The sequence below is a fragment of the Aotus nancymaae genome, unplaced genomic scaffold (genome assembly GCF_030222135.1).
Source record: "Aotus nancymaae isolate 86718 unplaced genomic scaffold, 86718_ANA_hifiasm-v0.15.2.pri h1tg000040l, whole genome shotgun sequence".
In the NCBI taxonomy this organism is placed as follows: Eukaryota; Metazoa; Chordata; class Mammalia; order Primates; family Aotidae; genus Aotus; species Aotus nancymaae.
In genome coordinates, this window is record NW_026988454.1 from 24,265,538 (window position 1) to 24,282,987 (window position 17,450).

Genomic DNA, 17,450 nt, shown 5'->3' on the forward strand with positions numbered 1-17,450 from the left:
GCTAATTTTTTTGTAGAGACAGGGTTTCACCATGTTGCCCAGGCTGGACCATTACCTATTTTTTTTTTTTTTTAGGTTTCAATATTTTGCTCAAGTTTTTTTTTTTTAATTTTTCAATTACAGCATTTGAAGGGGAGGATCTAATTCCATACAAAATGGAAGACTCTAAAATGTACCCATTAAACTGCTAAAAAATAAATTGAGTGCTGAGAATACCACATTAAGTCCAATTTAGATTCTGAGTGTTGTCACCCTGTGATTACAATCACACAGACTCTTCCAAGCTTATAGCTGGAGCTCCTGGAAGCTATTTTATACTCTGGTGCAAGGACAAAAAAACCACAACTCAGGAAGGAATTAAGTTCTGAATTATTGGCTTCATCACATCTACCCTCTCCACCCCCAAAATAGCACAAAAGAAACAGTGACCACACCCTGTAGATCTTTTGGTGTAAAAGAGGTGATGAAGAACTGGGGTGGGAACAGGTCATAATGATCTGTCTAAAAAGGGTCCCTTTTTGGGAAATTTATACGCACCACCAAGCAATGAAGCCTCTCATCAATCAGGGTTAGGAAACTGAGGTTCAATTCTCAGGAAATCACAATTTTATTCATTTACTCAATATGAATTTACAGCGTACCTATACATTATCAGCTTCCACTTGCAGCCATTTCTAGATAAAAAAGAAAGCTGAAATCTCTACAGGGGCCACCAAGTTCCCCAAGTCTACCACTGAAAGGACCTTTTTGGAACTGGGTTTCTTCTGTGCCTCTGAAACACCTTAAAACTGAATCATCTTTAACCTGGAGGTCAAACATGACATTCAGCAATACCTGTATCCCAGACATACAACATTAGAAGATACACTAAATTCTGAAGGTAGCTATGCTGCAAAATAAACAATTCAACAGCATTCATTTATGCTTGAAATTCCAGTCCTAGACAAACCTTGTGACCATCAGCACTTGACGTTCTTGCCACACAGGAGAGCTGACAGCGTCGGCTGATACCTGGCTTTAGGGTTTGAGTGTATCCTAAACATATCAGGCTGGAGTTATTTTAGTGGAGAAATGGGCTTCAGGGCCGATCTGATACTTGGCTGCTATTCCAAAGTGAGTGTTATTGTTTCCTACTGTCCCAGCGAGACTGACAGCAGTCTCCAACTTCTTGCTCACCTTCTGGTAACTGGAGCCGCCAAACTCTGTCCCGCCATTCACAGTAGTGTGAGGTTGGAATTCATCAGTTTTGTAGCCAACCACAAAGTTACTCTGGGTCACTCAGAACTTTGTGGTCTCAAAATTCACCTGGTAGCTGGCCAGCCAACCCTCATAACCCAGCACTTAGAGCGCCTCAGACTGAAGGCCCAGCCATGTTCAAATCCATGTCGTAGCCCAGGTTAATGTGCTCCCACTTGTATCCTGTCTTGATTTTAGCATTTTTTCCCCCAAGTGTTAGGGGAGGAGGATGAATGGAAGGTCAGCTTCAGTCCATGTGCAAGCTGATCTTCCATGGTAATCTTGGTGCCTAGTGTGTTGTCAGTGTTCCATTTCTTCGTAAACGTCAGGCCATATTTGGTACATCTGTACTTGCTTTCCAGACTGCCTGTCACTTTAGTGGTCTCAGTGTTGGCTGAGCCTGAGCTTGTAAATTCCAATCCATTTTCAGATTTTGTTTCAATTCAGGTTATATTAAGCCAAATCCATATACCTTGGTGAAGACATGCTTGGCAGATTTGCCAAGATTAGCATATGTGGGTGGCACAGCAATCTTCTCAGAGACAATGCTAGTGGGTTCAGAGGTGTCTATGGTGAGGGCTGCGGCTCCACTACCTATTTTTAAAAACATTCTAGACACACACTCCCTAGCATTCAGCTCTAGGCCTAACCAGGCCTTAGAAGAGACTTCATACTTTATTTTCTACCTTCTACTGTTCAGCTGCATGTTACACTGGAGGAACATAAAACAATGTCACTGAAAATATATGTCAACATACTAATAATATAAATTGATTTAATTACTTTTGCCTTAGTTACCCTTCTAAATGAAGAATTACAGATGTATTACTAGAGACAATGAATTATTTCTTTTTCAAAAAGTAATGCTGTTTGCTTTTTCCTAAATAAACAAGTTAACAACAACGAAAAAGCACCAAGTACATGACCAATTAAAATGAAACTTAAACTAGAATGTTCTCTCTTCCGAGATAACAACAAAAATGTTATGGGATAAACAGCTGAAAAATATTAACTCAACAAAACCATATTTTACTAAAATAGTTTATTGCAATAAGATATTCACTGTATTCAAAATCAATACAAAGTAAGTTATTAAAATTATGTACATACAAATGAATAAAACTACATAATTAGGTGAGTAAACAGCATCAACACAATTTTAGCCTCTAAATCAATATATAACTTTCTAAGGCTTGTTAATAAAACCTTAAGAAATACAGTGAAGAAATAGCAAAGGAAAAATAGCTCATCATAGTTGTTGAAATTCACTGATTTCCATAAGAAGCAAAAAGTCCCCCATCAAAGTATATTTGAGACAAATAATTTATTATTTTGAAGGGTAGCTGTAGAAAAGTCTGATTCACTTCTGTTTACAGCAGTCTAGGGAATTATGATTAAATAGCATATTTTTCCAAACTTCACACATCCTAGACCTATGTCCCCAACAGATTTTTCTTCAGTATTAATATGGTAAAGTACATGGCATTTCATATTTTATATATATATAAAATATATATGTATTTATATATATATAAATACATATATATATAAATACATTGGTGTTTAGTCAGTTTGGAACTAATGTCCATGTGTAACAAATTATTAACAATTCTGATATTTGCACATGTGTACATATATATGTCCACAAAAACTGGTCTGTTGATGAATCTAAAAAAATATATTAAGATGCCAAATAAATTGATTTCATTATGAAATGAAGACTTTTATTAAGAATATATTTTTATCAGGCATTTTATAACAAATTGTTACTCTAGGTATAGGTGATTTACCCAGTGTTTTTTAAAAAGTAAATGAATCCCACTGTAGTTTTTCTTGAAGGAAAAATCATTTCTCCAGTTGTAGAGGGGTACTAAAAGCTTCGTACACATTAGCAGCAAAGTCTTTCACTTGTTCCATTGTCAACAGATCCTAGCAAAGATGACAATATAACATTATAGTTTGCAAAAGGTATAGATAATTGGAATTAATTTCTGCAATCAAGAAATGAATTCAGCTCTAAGTTTTGTGGTAAAGGCCAAGAAGCAAACCATTTAAGAAAATGAGTAGTTTTTCTTGTAATAAAGTCTAAAAGATAGCTATTATTTAGGTTCTTATATGAGGGATGGTGGTATCATAAGCGTTCAAGTGTGACTTTGGGGGGAAAAAAACAAATAGTCTTCAAATGAGTTTTTGTGTATGTTAAGTGCTAGATAAGTGTCTGCTGAATAAATACAAGAGTAAAGGTACTTTTGCTGGAAGTTGACATAACATGGTTAAGGGCATATTATTTTCTGGAAGATCTAACATATGATATGTATATATGTAGTATGTATACACGCATACATGAACCACACATATACACTATAGTGTAAGGGTTCTTAACACCCTAAGGGATTTGTGAATGTAAAGAAAAAAAAATCACATCTTCATTTTCATTAACTTCTAACCAAAATTTCATCTCTCTTTCAATTATGAATGTAGGCAATAAATTATGATATTAGCAGATTGTATGACTTTGTCTTCAATAGAAATCACAGACATTTTCATATTATGTGACAGTTGTGGAAGTTATCAGAACTCTCATTATATCTTGATTTAATGCATGAATAAAGAGGCAATATTGCTACATCATAAAAGAAATCTTGAAAACTATATATAATTGGTTTCCTTTATAATATCTATTTTATTGTATGCACTTATAAATATTGTTCTGAGAAGGGGTCCACAGGCTTCACCAGACTGTGAAAGGGTCCATGACAGCAAAGGTTGAGAGCCTCTGAGGGTGTCAGAGAAATATGAAGTAAACCTGGCCCTTATGATCTCTGTTTCTTAAGTATCGGAAAATTCAAGTGAGGCTTAGGCATGTCCTAATCTCAATCGATACATGGTTAAATGATCTCATCAGAGAATCTGATGTTATTTAGTTTCAAAGTATTCAGTCTAAGTGTTCAATGAAACATAGGTTTAGATCAATGTTTCTCAAGCCAGGATTTACAGACATGATTTCAGAGGCCCAAGAATTTGAGGGGAAATTTTGTGTTTTGATTTCTATGAACATGTAAAATAAAATTCAAACACATTCTGGATTATTTGGAAGATAAAACATATAACCTACTATTGTTCCTGATTTTAGGGCATTTGTTTATATTTATGTTCTTATTGGCTTTAAATAGTACTACTTTAAGTATCTTGTGCTAATAAGAAAAGAACAGAAGTGGAAAATTTTTCAAATGAAGGCCAAATCATGTAAATCATGATACAAATGAAGCTTTCAGAACAGTTACAGTAGATACAAAAAAGCTCTAATCTTAAGGAGCTTATTGAGTTTTTAATTTAAAAACTAAAAATGATTTTAACCCTGGAGGACTGTGATATATGTGTGTATATAGGTATGTGAGGTGTATGGACAAATCTGAGAAACACTACCATTGTAGTGCAAAAGCAGCCATAAACAACACATAAACCAATGGGCATGCTGTCACCCAATACAACTTACAAAAGCTGGTGGTTGGCTGGATTTAGCTCATAGGTCATAGTTAATTTATATCAGCTTTATAATAAAGACTTCAGTCTGTTCAAATACTGTATCCTGATGCAGCTTCCAGGATGTTTTCAGTAGTGTGAGATAAATATTACGTATCAGGCGGGTGGATCACGAGGTCAAGAGATCGAGACCATCCTGGTCAACATGGTGAAACCCCGTCTCTACTAATACAAAAAATTAGCTGGGCATGGTGGCGCGTGCCTGTAATCCCAGCTACTCAGGAGGCTGAGGCAGGAGAATTGCCTGAACCCAGGAGGCGGAGGTTGCAGTGAGCCGAGATTGCGCCATTGCACTCCAGCCTGGGTAACAAGAGCGAAACTCCGTCTCAAAAAAAAAAAAAAAAAAAAAAAATTACATATCACAGGGTTGGTTCAGACTCATAAAAGCTTTTTCCTATGTTACCTGAAAGCCATCCAAAATAATTTATCTCCTGCTTATGTTATTTGAAAGCTATTTGAAAATAATTTGAAAAACTACCTCTCTCAATTGTTTTCTGATTTTCCCATTTACTAACTTTACCAACTATACTACCATCCTAGTATCTTCTACCACAAGGGTCAGCAAAGCATGGCCTGCAGGCCAAATCCACTGCTGCCTGTTTTTGTATATAAGTTTTATGGAAACAGCCACACTCTTTTGTTCATGTATGTTTCTGCTTTCACACTGCCAGAGCAGAGTTGAGTAGCTTCCACAGAGAATGTGTATGTTACATAAAGCCTAAAACATGTACTATCTGGCCCTGTAGAGTTTGCCAACCCCTTTTCTATAGCATTCCCACAATAGGCTTTCCTACATACCACTGAAGTTGAAGTAGTAGCAGTAATTCAAAAGGATTAATTTTATGTAAATTAACATTCTAATCAAGGCAAAGGCTTTACAAAAAGATAAGTGGAAATAGTAGAGCATATGACAATTTATTAAGAGGACCACTTGGTATTTTAACTCATAGAAATTATAAGTTAAAAAATTAAACTATAATTGTAATAGCCTTGTCAATCAATGGTCTAGTATATACATGTAATATACATCCAGTTACACCAAAAAACTTTACTAAACATTAGTAACAATGGTGTTTTGACTATGCTGAAACATTTGTTTTTATTATGAATTATATAGATTTTAATGAAAATGTAGTGCATAAAATTATTTAAGCATGAAGACTGATGATGTTTTATGCTTGGTTGTAATTTCCACTCATCTGTCAAAATGAACATCCTACTGACCAAGCCAGGGACTTCTACAGAAGAGGACAAAAGTAAAGGTAAGGTTTAAATGCCCAAAGTTATGACCTTTTTCTCACACTGATATACATGTGAAGCTTAAAATTCAGTAAAATGAAATCAGCCTTATTCACTATTTCTTCTGCAATATGAGTGCCCAGCTCTTATGGGTGAGAGAGATGACAGAAGTCTGGAGTCCAGTGAGGGAAAATGTGCATGTGAAGGACAAGCTGATGACACCACAGTGAAAGGAAGAACAAGAACTCAGTCTCAGTGCTTTTCATGTTCCCGAGAGTAAAATGTCTACAGAGAGGATACACTGCATTGTCTGAGACAAGTTACACTAAGAAGATGCCAGCTTTCTGCTTAGGCCATAGGGTCTCTTCTCATTGTACACTACTGCAGCAGTTTGCATTTGGTACTGCAAACAATTTTTTAACTTATAACACATTTTCCAAGTTTGCACATGACTCAGAAATTCAAAGTTATTTTGTTTATAATATCTGTCTTAGTGAATTACTGAATTACTCAACAAATTACTGAATTACTCAATGCATTCTAAATGGAAATGAAGATGAAGTTATAAGTAGTCTGATAAAACGTTTAAATGACCCACTGTTTATGCAGCTGTTAGTGAGCATATTATTGATGCACTATTAACAGCTACATTTTATTAATCACTAAAATGCCTTACTTCTCCACAAATTTTTTTAGTTTTCCCTGCAATGTGTGGAACTGGATCCTTGATCTGCCTCAAGGCTCCATCTTCTTACTAGCACAGCTTAATGCAAAACATTCATGCTATATAAATTCAACTGACCACTATAATATACCTGGACTAAAATGCAGTCCAGCAAGTGCTGGAGAAAGGCACTCAAACTCACCCATTTGCTATGATTCATTATCACTCTCATGGGACACTCTACATGTAGTTTCAAGTTCTGTGTTTTTTTGAAAAAAAAATCTCAGCAGAGAATGTAACTTTATGTTAGACAAACACGACCACCACCAAGAATACAATTTGTTTTTAATAACACTCCCAAGCTTTCTTCTTACCTGAACAAAATGACTAGGTGTTTCACTGCAAACTGAATGGATCTGTCCGTTTACTATCGGAATTATCTTAGCTAAAGGCAGGCTGACACTGGAAAGACTGAAAAATCATCACAGTAATGATTATTTTCTGAAATGACCTCACAGGAATTGAACATCTTAATTATAAAAGTAATACATAGCCACTGAAACATATTTTTGGAACTCTATTAAAAAGGAAATAAAACACAATTCTATCACTTAGAAGTAACAACTCTAATTGACATCATGACCAACTTCTTCTGGTGTTTCTTACACATACCTGGTTTTTTGTGTCTACCAAAAACCTCTAAACTCCTAAGCACACTGTTTTGCATTTTTATTGTTATGAGTATTTTCCATCTTATTAAAAGTTCTTCTAAAGTATTTGTCTGATTGTTTTTTAATGACTATAAAGTAATCTGTCTGCTAGCCATGACAATTTATATCACGAGCTCCCTAGAGTTAGGCATTTCTGTTTTTGCCTAAATTTTCTTAATATAAATAACTTTTTGTATAAACATGAAATCACTGGGTCAAAGGGTATGAATGTATCTGCTCCTTTATGCCTTCTTTCAACATCCAACATTATCTTTTTCTTTAATCTTTCTACATCTGATAGGTGAAAATGGTATCTTGTATGTTAAATCTGCATTTCTCTTAGTTACTAACAATGTTGGGTATTTTCCCCCCTACTCCAGTGAACCACACCATTATCTATCAGGCTGTATAAGCAGAAAATATGGCCATTATCCTTGGCACTTCTCTTGCCTATATCCCCTACCCAAGTGGGGAGATTTATGTATTCTTGAGGGAAGCAGGCATTATTTTTTTCATGGTGTCTTTGTAGCATTTTTCAAAATCTATCATGATTTTGATTACTTGATTGCTTTCTCTCCCCCTCACTATCATGCAAGCTCCATGAGGTTAGATACCATGTCTATCTTATGCACTGTATTGTCCAGCACATAGTAAAGTGTCTGGTGTACAGTGGACACCCAATACATTCTTGTTGAATTGATTAATAAGTCTTCATTCATCCATTGCTGTGTACTGCCCCAATCCATTTCCCCAGTTCCTTCTCCACAATACAGTCAAACAAATCCTACAATGTAAATTCCATCACATCACTCTCCTGCTCAAAACTCTCCAGCAGTCTTCCAGTGTTCCCAGATGACAGCCACAAGAAAGAATACAATTTGTATTTAGTAACACTCCCAAGCTTTTCATTGCAAACTGAATGGATCTGTCTCCGGATTTGTCTGACATCACTTTTTTCCTAGTTCTATGTGTTCAGCTACCATACCAGCCTCTTTACAGGTCTTAAAATGTACTTTGGTTGTCCTGTGGCTTCAAAACCTTTGCCCTGTGGCTTCTACCCAGAATGTCAACTGCCCCACTGCAGTCTAGGGCCATATTTAATAGCTTCCAATCTTAGTTCTCAGTTTAAATTATTTCCTTAGGAAAACTGCTTGACTGTCCACTTTTGTTTAAATTTTTCTATTATATGTTCAGTGTTCTCCTCCTTTATAACACTTCTCATAGTCTATACAATTATATTTACTATTTCCTCCACTAGATTGTAAGATCCATGGGGACAGAAACCTAGTATGGTACCTGATTCATAGCACATGTTCTATAAATCTTAGATGAACAGATATATTGGCCATTTCCACCTGTTCTTTTTGTGAATTATCTGTGTCTTTGATGCAAATTTTCCTTCTAAGAAAAGTTTTCTTTCCTTAGGTGTTTCCTTCCTTAATTGATGTGCAAAAGTTCTGTATATAATGCCATTACACTCATGTATGATATATATATAGAGAGAGAGAGAGCAAATATTTCCCCCTATATATTTGCATTTAATATTGATGATAAAGCTCATAAAAGCTTGTTTGATATATAAGTTAAAAATTTATACAGTCAAACCTATCCTTTTCTTTATATAAAGTTCTTTAGTTTCATTCTTAGAAGTACCTTCTTCATCTTGAGGTCACGTAAATATTCACCTGTTTTTGATCAGTTCATTTGTTTTTACTTGGTATATTTAAATGTTTAAACTTCCTGAATTTTATTAGTCATTTTACAATATAATTTAAATATAATTTACAATTAGTCATTGTAAAATGACTAATTGTTATTAGTCTTACCAACATTTACTTAATAATAAATCTATTTCCCACAATCATTACTAATATCCTATATTTTTTTTAGAGTTACTTCTGGATTTTATATTCTATTCCACTGACTTATCTATTCTTTTATGAATAAACTTATTTTAATAATTATACCTTATATTACATATTATACAGGGAAAGCATATTCATTGCTCTTCTTTTCCAACAATTGCTTAAACATCATCACTCCATTATTCCTCTAGATTACCTTTATCATCATTTGTCAGGTGTAAGATGAAAAAAGCAACCATCCTCCAATCCCCAATAGAATTTTCATAGTATTTTGATTATATTTATAGATTAATTTTGGAAAGCTAATTTTACACTTTTTAGTTGATTCTCTTGAGTTTCTAAGTATAAAGTTTGTCACCTTCATGTAACAACAGCTTTTTCTTCTCCCTTTTCAAAAATTGATATAATTTTTAAATATTGCATAAGTTTAACTTAGAAAACCAACAGTTAACTAACAGTTTATTCAAATGGTAAGTGCACTCAGTAAATTGTCTATTTTCCTTCTTTTTTCACTGTCCAACTGTAAAAGTTACCTATTTTCAAGATATAAGTATATTAAAAAATCAATAGCTTTCCTGAATTGGATCTCAAAATTGGTCTTCTCCTAGCCTTACTACATTAGATAGAATAATAGAATGATGCTGACTAATCTGCCAATAGTGACCAATCTTATCATATTAGGTAGAATAACAGAATAATGCTGAATAATCTGTCAATAGTGACCATCTTTATACTGTTTTTGAATTTAATGGAAATCATTCTAATTTTACTATGAAGTATATTTGCTTTTGATTTCAAACATTCTTTTTTATTTATTTTTTTAAGAGACAGGTCTTGTTCTGTCACTCAGACTGGGATACAGTGGCATGATCATAGCTCACTGCAGCCTTCAACTCCAGGGTTCAAGCAATCCTCTTGGTAGTTTTTAAAATTTTTGTAGAGACAGGGGTCTTGCTATGTTGCCCAGGCTGGTCTTGAACTCCTAGCCTCAGGCAATCTTCCTGCCTTGGCCTCCCAAAGCATTGGGATTACAGATGTGAGCTATCACACCTGACTCAAATATTATTTTACTATATAAAAACATATTTTTTTATTTCTCGTAAGAGGTTTTATTCCAAATAAATGTTAAGTTTTATTTAATGTCTTTTCGGCGACACTGAAGATAATGTTTTTTATCTTATTAGCTTATTAATGTTACGGATTACCAAAATAGCTCTTCTAGTTTTAACCCTCCTTACATTCTTAAACCTTAATTAATCATAGTGTTGGAGAATAATTAAAAATTTGGAGAAAAATTAAAAATCTACCTGATATTAGATAGATATTATTGAACACTTGGCTTTACCACTTTCTAGCTATTCGACTTGAAGTTATTTAATTTTTCTGTGTCTTAGTCTCCTCACCTGGAAAATGAAGAATACTAGTACATATTTCTTAGGATTATTTTAAGAATTCAATGAGATACATTCTGAAAAATACCTATCATCAAACTAGCACATGGAAAAAGTATTAGCTGCTATTATTATTGCTATGTATTTCTGGATTTCATTTGCACTTTTGACTTTTAAATATCCATTATCCATTATATTATATGCATATGTAATACATATAATACATACATGTTGCATATACATTTTATATACATATAAATTAAAACCTTTATTAGTTTACATCATTTTTCAGTTGATTCTCTTCAGAGGTCTGGCTTACTAATTATAATAAACATAACTAATGTACTTTGTGTCTTTGCCAATAGTTAAAAACCTTACTTCTGTCTTTTTTTTTTTTGTCTCACTCTCTCACCCAGGCTGAAGTGTAGTAGCATGATCACAGCTCATTGCAGCCTTGACTTCCCAGGCTCAGGCGATTCTCCCACCTCAGCCTTCCAATTAGCTGGGACTACCATGTGCTATCATGCCCAGCTACATTTTTATATTTTTTGTAGAGATGGGGTCTCTCCCTAGGTTTCCCAGGCTGATCTTGAACTCATGGGCTCATGCGATCTGCCCGTCTCAGCCTCCCAAGGTGCTGGGATTACATGCCTGAGCCATTTGTTTTTTCTTGACTTACTATGATGGCTAGAACTTTCACAACATATTAAACAATGATGACAATAGGCTCGATGGAAATGTTTCTAGCGTTGAATCATGAAGCATGAAGTTGGTTATTCAAATGAAATAGAAAAACATATAGAAAATATCTGAGTGCCTTGTGTGAGTAAAGAAATATGAAAGGGCACAAGATAGTCTTTGACTTTTGAGAGGAAGCTTAAAATGTAACTGATGAATAAAACTCCAATTCAAGGTAGCACATGTAGGTTGTATATAAAAGTGCAGATAATGGGTACTATAGTTCAGAAAAGAAACACCATCATGGCTGATGTGGTTGTAGTATAATTTTTACAATTCTTCAGTGTAAAAAATCAAATATTTGTTTATGTTAAAATAACCATTACAATTATGTATCACCGCTTGGGAAATAATGAATACCTTGCTATGTACAGATTATAGTGAAATTTTACTAATTGGAGCACCTTGATTTATACAGTAGATGGGATTGGTTTTGACCTAAAATTTATTTTTGTATAACTTAAAACATTTTTAAAAGATTTTAGGGTGAGATTTAAATTACTTCAGAAAATAAACTTTATGGCTCTAAGCATTTCAAATGCTCAATGTCAATGTCAAATTATTCTTTTCTGTACAATTAAAGAAGGGTCTCAGAGAATTAGGTAAATGACTTTTGGCCCTATGTATTTAAGGATTAAGTTGGATATTGCACATACATATTGCCTATCATTTACTGTGTCTCCAATTTAAAACAACTGTTTTAAGCCTCTTCCTATAGGAAGGACGTGTCTCAAATTTTAATGAATGAATTTACAGTCAACATTGATTTAGTATCCATTACTTTCTGAGTTTGATATAAAAAACTGCATTAACAGAAATCCTTAAAGAATGCAAATTCTAACATGAGATCAAAGATACTCACGTTGGGATAATAAAGATATTAAAAAACTCTAAGATATGTTATGGCATACATAAAACCATGATTTAGTAATAGTTATAATTAAAATCACTAACAATTGCAATAGCTAAATATTTCTAATTCTATGATAAGGACTGGAAATAAATACATTTAAGTATTTGTAGAACTATAAGGGGCTAATTCATCAAATGAAAATCTATGCCAAAAATGCCCGGCTATTATAAGGACCAAAGTATTGAATTGTGCAGACCAAAATGGCATGCAGTAATGGAATAACATTAGATAATGCATTAAAATTTAAGTGCATTGTCAGTTTTATATTCTAAAGAGTTCAACAAAAACCCAATAATTAGAATTCGACTTATAGAAAGGTAATTTCACAACTTAAGTACTTCAATATAGTGGCAAAGTTTTTGGAAGAATGCAAGTTTTAATACTGAAACGAACATTAGCTTCTGCTAATGAAGACATTGTTGGTCAAATTTACTACGTTTGTTGTTGTTGTTATCTAGAACAAAAAGACAAGGGAAGTAGAATTTTTTTAGAGCATTCATTAGTATAACATTTTTATATGTCATCTTACCTATTCATAGAGTTACCATGTTGCAGGTCCTGTTCAGTAGGTCGAAAGAACTCAGCCATATTGTCTAGAAGTCTACTAAAACCTTGGTTTAAACAGGTATTCAAAACTGTACTAAAATCTGGGCTATATAAAATAAGAAGTATTAGTTACTTTTTAGATTCTCAATGGAAGAGAAAACAAATTCAATAATAATGTGGCTACCTTTGAAAGCCACCAACATTTCTAGTCACAATCTAATACTGTAAAAATATATCAAGGAGTCAATCTTTAAAAAGTATTAAAAAATGAGCTCATTTAGCACAACATAAGGAGACTATTCACCCAGTTCACTAGATTTTTTTTTATATTAATCAATACCTTGTACAATGTATTTTTTTAAAAAATATCAATACTAGTACTACTAATTTTGAGGAAACTCTTGAATTTCCTTATAGTCATAGGTTATTGGTTGGCTTTACATCCTCTAGCATGATATTTCAGTGAGACAGAAAATATTATTGTGTACAGATGAGGAATTGATATTTGAGAGATGAAGAAACTTGACGAAAGGTATGTGATTAGTAAATCGGGGAGCTTGAATATGAGACCAGGGCTTTTTGATCTTAATTATACTCTCTTAGTACCTCACAAAACTCTTTAATATAAAGAATAATATATAATGATGCTATGAAAGCTACAAAATATCTAGTTATATTCAAGTTTCTTGACCAGAGTATGCATGTGTATGTGTGTATCTATCTACCTTTTCTCCTTAGTCATCTCTCTTTTTAAAAGCATTTTAATGGCTTTACTGAAGTAGGACTTAGAGGCCATAAAATCCACCCATTTTAAGTGTACAAATCAATGATTATTGTAAATTTGCATAGTTGTGCAACTATCGCTACAATCCAATTTTAGAACATTTTCATCACCTGTTATGCACATTTCCAGTCAATCCTTATCTCACTCCTAGCCCCAGGTAACCACTAATCTACTTTTGGTCTGTATAATTTTCTGGACATTTCATACAAACAGTCATACAATATTTGGTCTTTTGTGTCTGGTTTCTTTCAGTTAGCATAATGTTTTGAAGATTCTTCTATACTATAGCATGTATCAATGGCTTGTACCCCTTTTTTGCTACATAGGGCTCCACTGCATGAATACATCACATTTTATCCTTTTGTTAGTTAACAGAAATCTCAATTGTGTCTACTTATTGCCTATTGTGAATAATGCTGCTATGAAATTTCTGAACAAGTTTTTGTCTGGAGATGTTTTCATTCTCTTGAGTAGATACCTGGGAGTGGAATTGCTGGTTCGCATGGTAAATTTAGGCTGAATCTTGTTCTCTTTTAAAGGTAATATGGTAAGTTTCCAAGAAGAAAAAATGATTAAGGAGATGGAAGTTGAAGCAATGGAAACTGAAGAAAAGATTATCGTAGTACCTTTCTTCCTAGGGTTACTGTAAGGTTTGAGTGAGTTAAGATAGGTAAAGCAGTATAGAACAGTGCTTGCTGCATAAGCACTCAAAAATGTTGATTTCTATTCCTCTTATTGAATTCATTTAGGCCAATGAAAGAAATGAGAAATAGATAAACTTGCTTCCTATTTCACACACAGAAAAACAGAAGCAGAGAAAACTTCCACATACTTGTCCCACCCCATCTACCCACTCACATGCATCTGACCTATCCTCAGCCATCCCTCCTTGACTCCTAAATTATTTTACTTTCTCCTATTCAAAGTTGTTTATTCTTAAAATTATCCTGCTTTCCGACATCAATTTATCCCTCTCCTATCAATTCAGTAAATACTTACTGAGTATCTACTCCATGCAGGGCACTGTTCTAAGTGCTCAAGATACACTGGTGAACTAAACAGATAAAAATTACTCATCTCATGGAGTTTAGTAGAAAGGTGTGTATAAAAAATGTTAAAGTCAAAATATACTGGCTTCCACATTCCCCTTAAATACTATCCCATTTCTTGGAATCTCTTAAAGCAAAATGTTGAAACATGTCTATGCTTGGTCTCTGCTAAATTCTAATTCTTTTCAATTAGGTTATCTCCACTGCTCCTCTGAAACTTCTCAACAAGATCACTCAACAACTCTATCTTGACACATCTGATGTTATTTCTCTGTCTTTATCTCCTTTGGCCTTTCAGAAGCATTAGTTCCAATTAATCATAGTCTCCTTGAAACACTGTCTTCAATTGTCTTCCAAAATAACTCATTCTTTTGGTGTTTCTTTTCTTTCACTGGCAGCTCCTGCTCAGTCTCTTTTGCTGGCTCTTCCCCCAATCCCAAACTCTAAATGTTGGAGTGCTCTATGACTCTGTTGTCTTCTAGTCTCTATCTGTTCCTATCCCCATGTCTTTAAATACCTTATATAAAGTGATGACTCCCAAAGTTATATTTGTAAACTAACTCTTGAATTCCAGACTTGCATATTCAATTGCCAATAGGCATATCCACTTGGATATGCTTAACACTGTCAAAATATAAATGGCAATTCCTATTTCCTCAAATGCTGAGCCCCAATACCTAGGAGTCATCCTTGCCTCCTCTTTCATAACCCACATCAAAAAATTCTACAAGTACTACTGGTTCAACCTTAAAAATAAATCTATTATTTAATCACTTGTTATTGCCACCACAGCTACCACCCAATCCAAGCTACAACTGTCTCTTGATTAGGCTACTTCAACTCTTGAAACTGGTTCCCTTCTTCTATTCTTACCTTTTTGTAGTCAACTAACCATAGAACAATGAGATCTTTTATAAACACAGATGATGTCATTGCCCTGCTTAAAACACTCCAGTGGCTTCCTATACATTAAGAATAAAAAACAAATTTCTTATTATGGACTACAAAGTTCAACACACTCTGGAGTTTCCATGTATCTCTCCAATCTCACATCCCTATTGCTTTTCTAATTCACTGTGCTCCAGCCAACAATGGTTTCCTTGCTATTCCTTGAACAAGCCAAACATTAGGATTCCTGCAACTGTTCTTCTGCCTTGAACTGTATTCTTCTGGGTTATAAGGTTCATTTCCACAGTAAATTCAGGTCTCTGCTCAAATTATGTCTCCTCAAAGAAGCTTTTTCTGATCAACCTATTACAAACAGCATCCCTGGTCACTCTCTAACCCCTTAACCTTCTTTGTGTTTCATCAACAAAGTTACATATACTTGATATTATATCAGATTTATTAGTTTATTATTTTTCTCTCCCACTAACATACATATTCCGGGAGGGATGAAGACCTAGCATTTAGAACAGTACCTAATATACCACAGACAGCCAATACATACTTGATGAATCATTCAATGAAATAAATGAACTAAGTGAATGAAAAAATTTTATTTCTATCTATGAAATGTAGAAATTTCAATCCAGACAAACTCCTGAGGGTGGAGGACTAGGGATATACATTTGGCTTTAACTACTAGCATGTTAAAGTAATTGGAGTACAAAACATTGCTTGGGAGGCAGTTACCAATGAAGTAAGAACAAATACTTGGGAAATACTGATGGCTTTTTTTGTTTTGTTTTGTTTAAGACAGGATCTTACTCTGTCACCCAGGCTGGAATGCAGTGGTGCAATCATGGCTCACCACAGCCTCAACCTGCCAGGGCTCAGGTAATCCTTCCACCTCAGCCTCCCGAGTAACTGGGACCACAGGTGTGCACCTCTATACCTGGCTAATTTTTTTTCTTTTGTTTAAGAGATGGGGTTTTGCCATCAAACCCAGGCTGGTCTTGAACTCCTAAGCTCAAGCAATCTACCTGTCTCAGCCACCCAAAGTGCTGGGATTACAGGCATGAGACACTGCGCCAGGTTGGAAACACTGATGTTTAAAGGGAAGACAGAGATAGAAAAATCTAAGAAATGATGTGAGAGGTGGGAGAAAAATTAGATTATACTGTCATGAAAGTTATGTGAGCAAGAATTTAAAGAAAGACAGTGTCAAATATCAGAGAAAGGTCAAGTAAGATGAACATCACAGATTCACTGGAAATGGCAAAAGATCACTGATGACCTTCTGCAGAGCTTCATGAAATGATGTGGTGGAAATCTGAATAAAGAAAAAGTCGACATTCCTACTTAGAAAAACAAAAGATAGAACTCGATGAATTCAGATAATAGAGTTAGTAGCTGAGTTATACGCTAAGAAATCCCTGCTTCCCTCCAATTTGAGTAGGAAATGCTATCTAAAGGCTGGAGAACAGTCAAAAATTTAATTTTAATATAATATTATACTGACTATGTTGTTCAAGAAAAACTAAAAAATGGTCCCAACTACATTCAACATACGCACACATTTTTCCTGTTATGTGAAGTATACATACCTTTCCAACATGTCTCTAGTTTCATTGAGAAGTTTAATAGTGGTAATGTCTCGAGGAGAAAGTCCACAGGCCTATAGAATTAAAATGTCACACTTCAGGTTTTTAAACATTAGCACAGCATCATGATGAAACTAATCACATTCATAAAATAAAGAATTCAGGAAATCTAAAAGTCTATGTTCTATCAACAATAAAAAAATTAGACTAAAAAAACGCTGTAATGGTTTATGTGCACAGATAAGTAGTATTTAAGACACGAGTAAAAGTAAAATTATACTTAGTA

The 17,450-nt window shown here is 34.2% G+C and overlaps 1 protein-coding gene and 1 pseudogene across 1 annotated transcript in view; both read right to left on the minus strand.

The window, feature by feature from the left end:
• Window positions 1-407: 407 nt before the first annotated feature.
• LOC110568271 (voltage-dependent anion-selective channel protein 1-like) lies at window positions 408-2,170 on the minus strand (annotated as a pseudogene).
• Window positions 2,171-2,934: 764 nt separating this feature from the next.
• The window catches only part of PEX3 (peroxisomal biogenesis factor 3), a 35,944-nt gene continuing 21,428 nt past the window's right edge, over window positions 2,935-17,450 (minus strand). Inside the window, exons 9-12 of the mRNA XM_012474495.2 lie at window positions 17,168-17,238; window positions 12,829-12,951; window positions 7,057-7,153; window positions 2,935-3,165 (exon numbers count right to left, since the gene is read on the minus strand). Coding sequence (XP_012329918.1) covers window positions 3,082-3,165; window positions 7,057-7,153; window positions 12,829-12,951; window positions 17,168-17,238 — 375 coding nt within the window. The 3' untranslated portion in view covers window positions 2,935-3,081. The remainder of the gene's footprint in view (window positions 3,166-7,056; window positions 7,154-12,828; window positions 12,952-17,167; window positions 17,239-17,450) is intronic.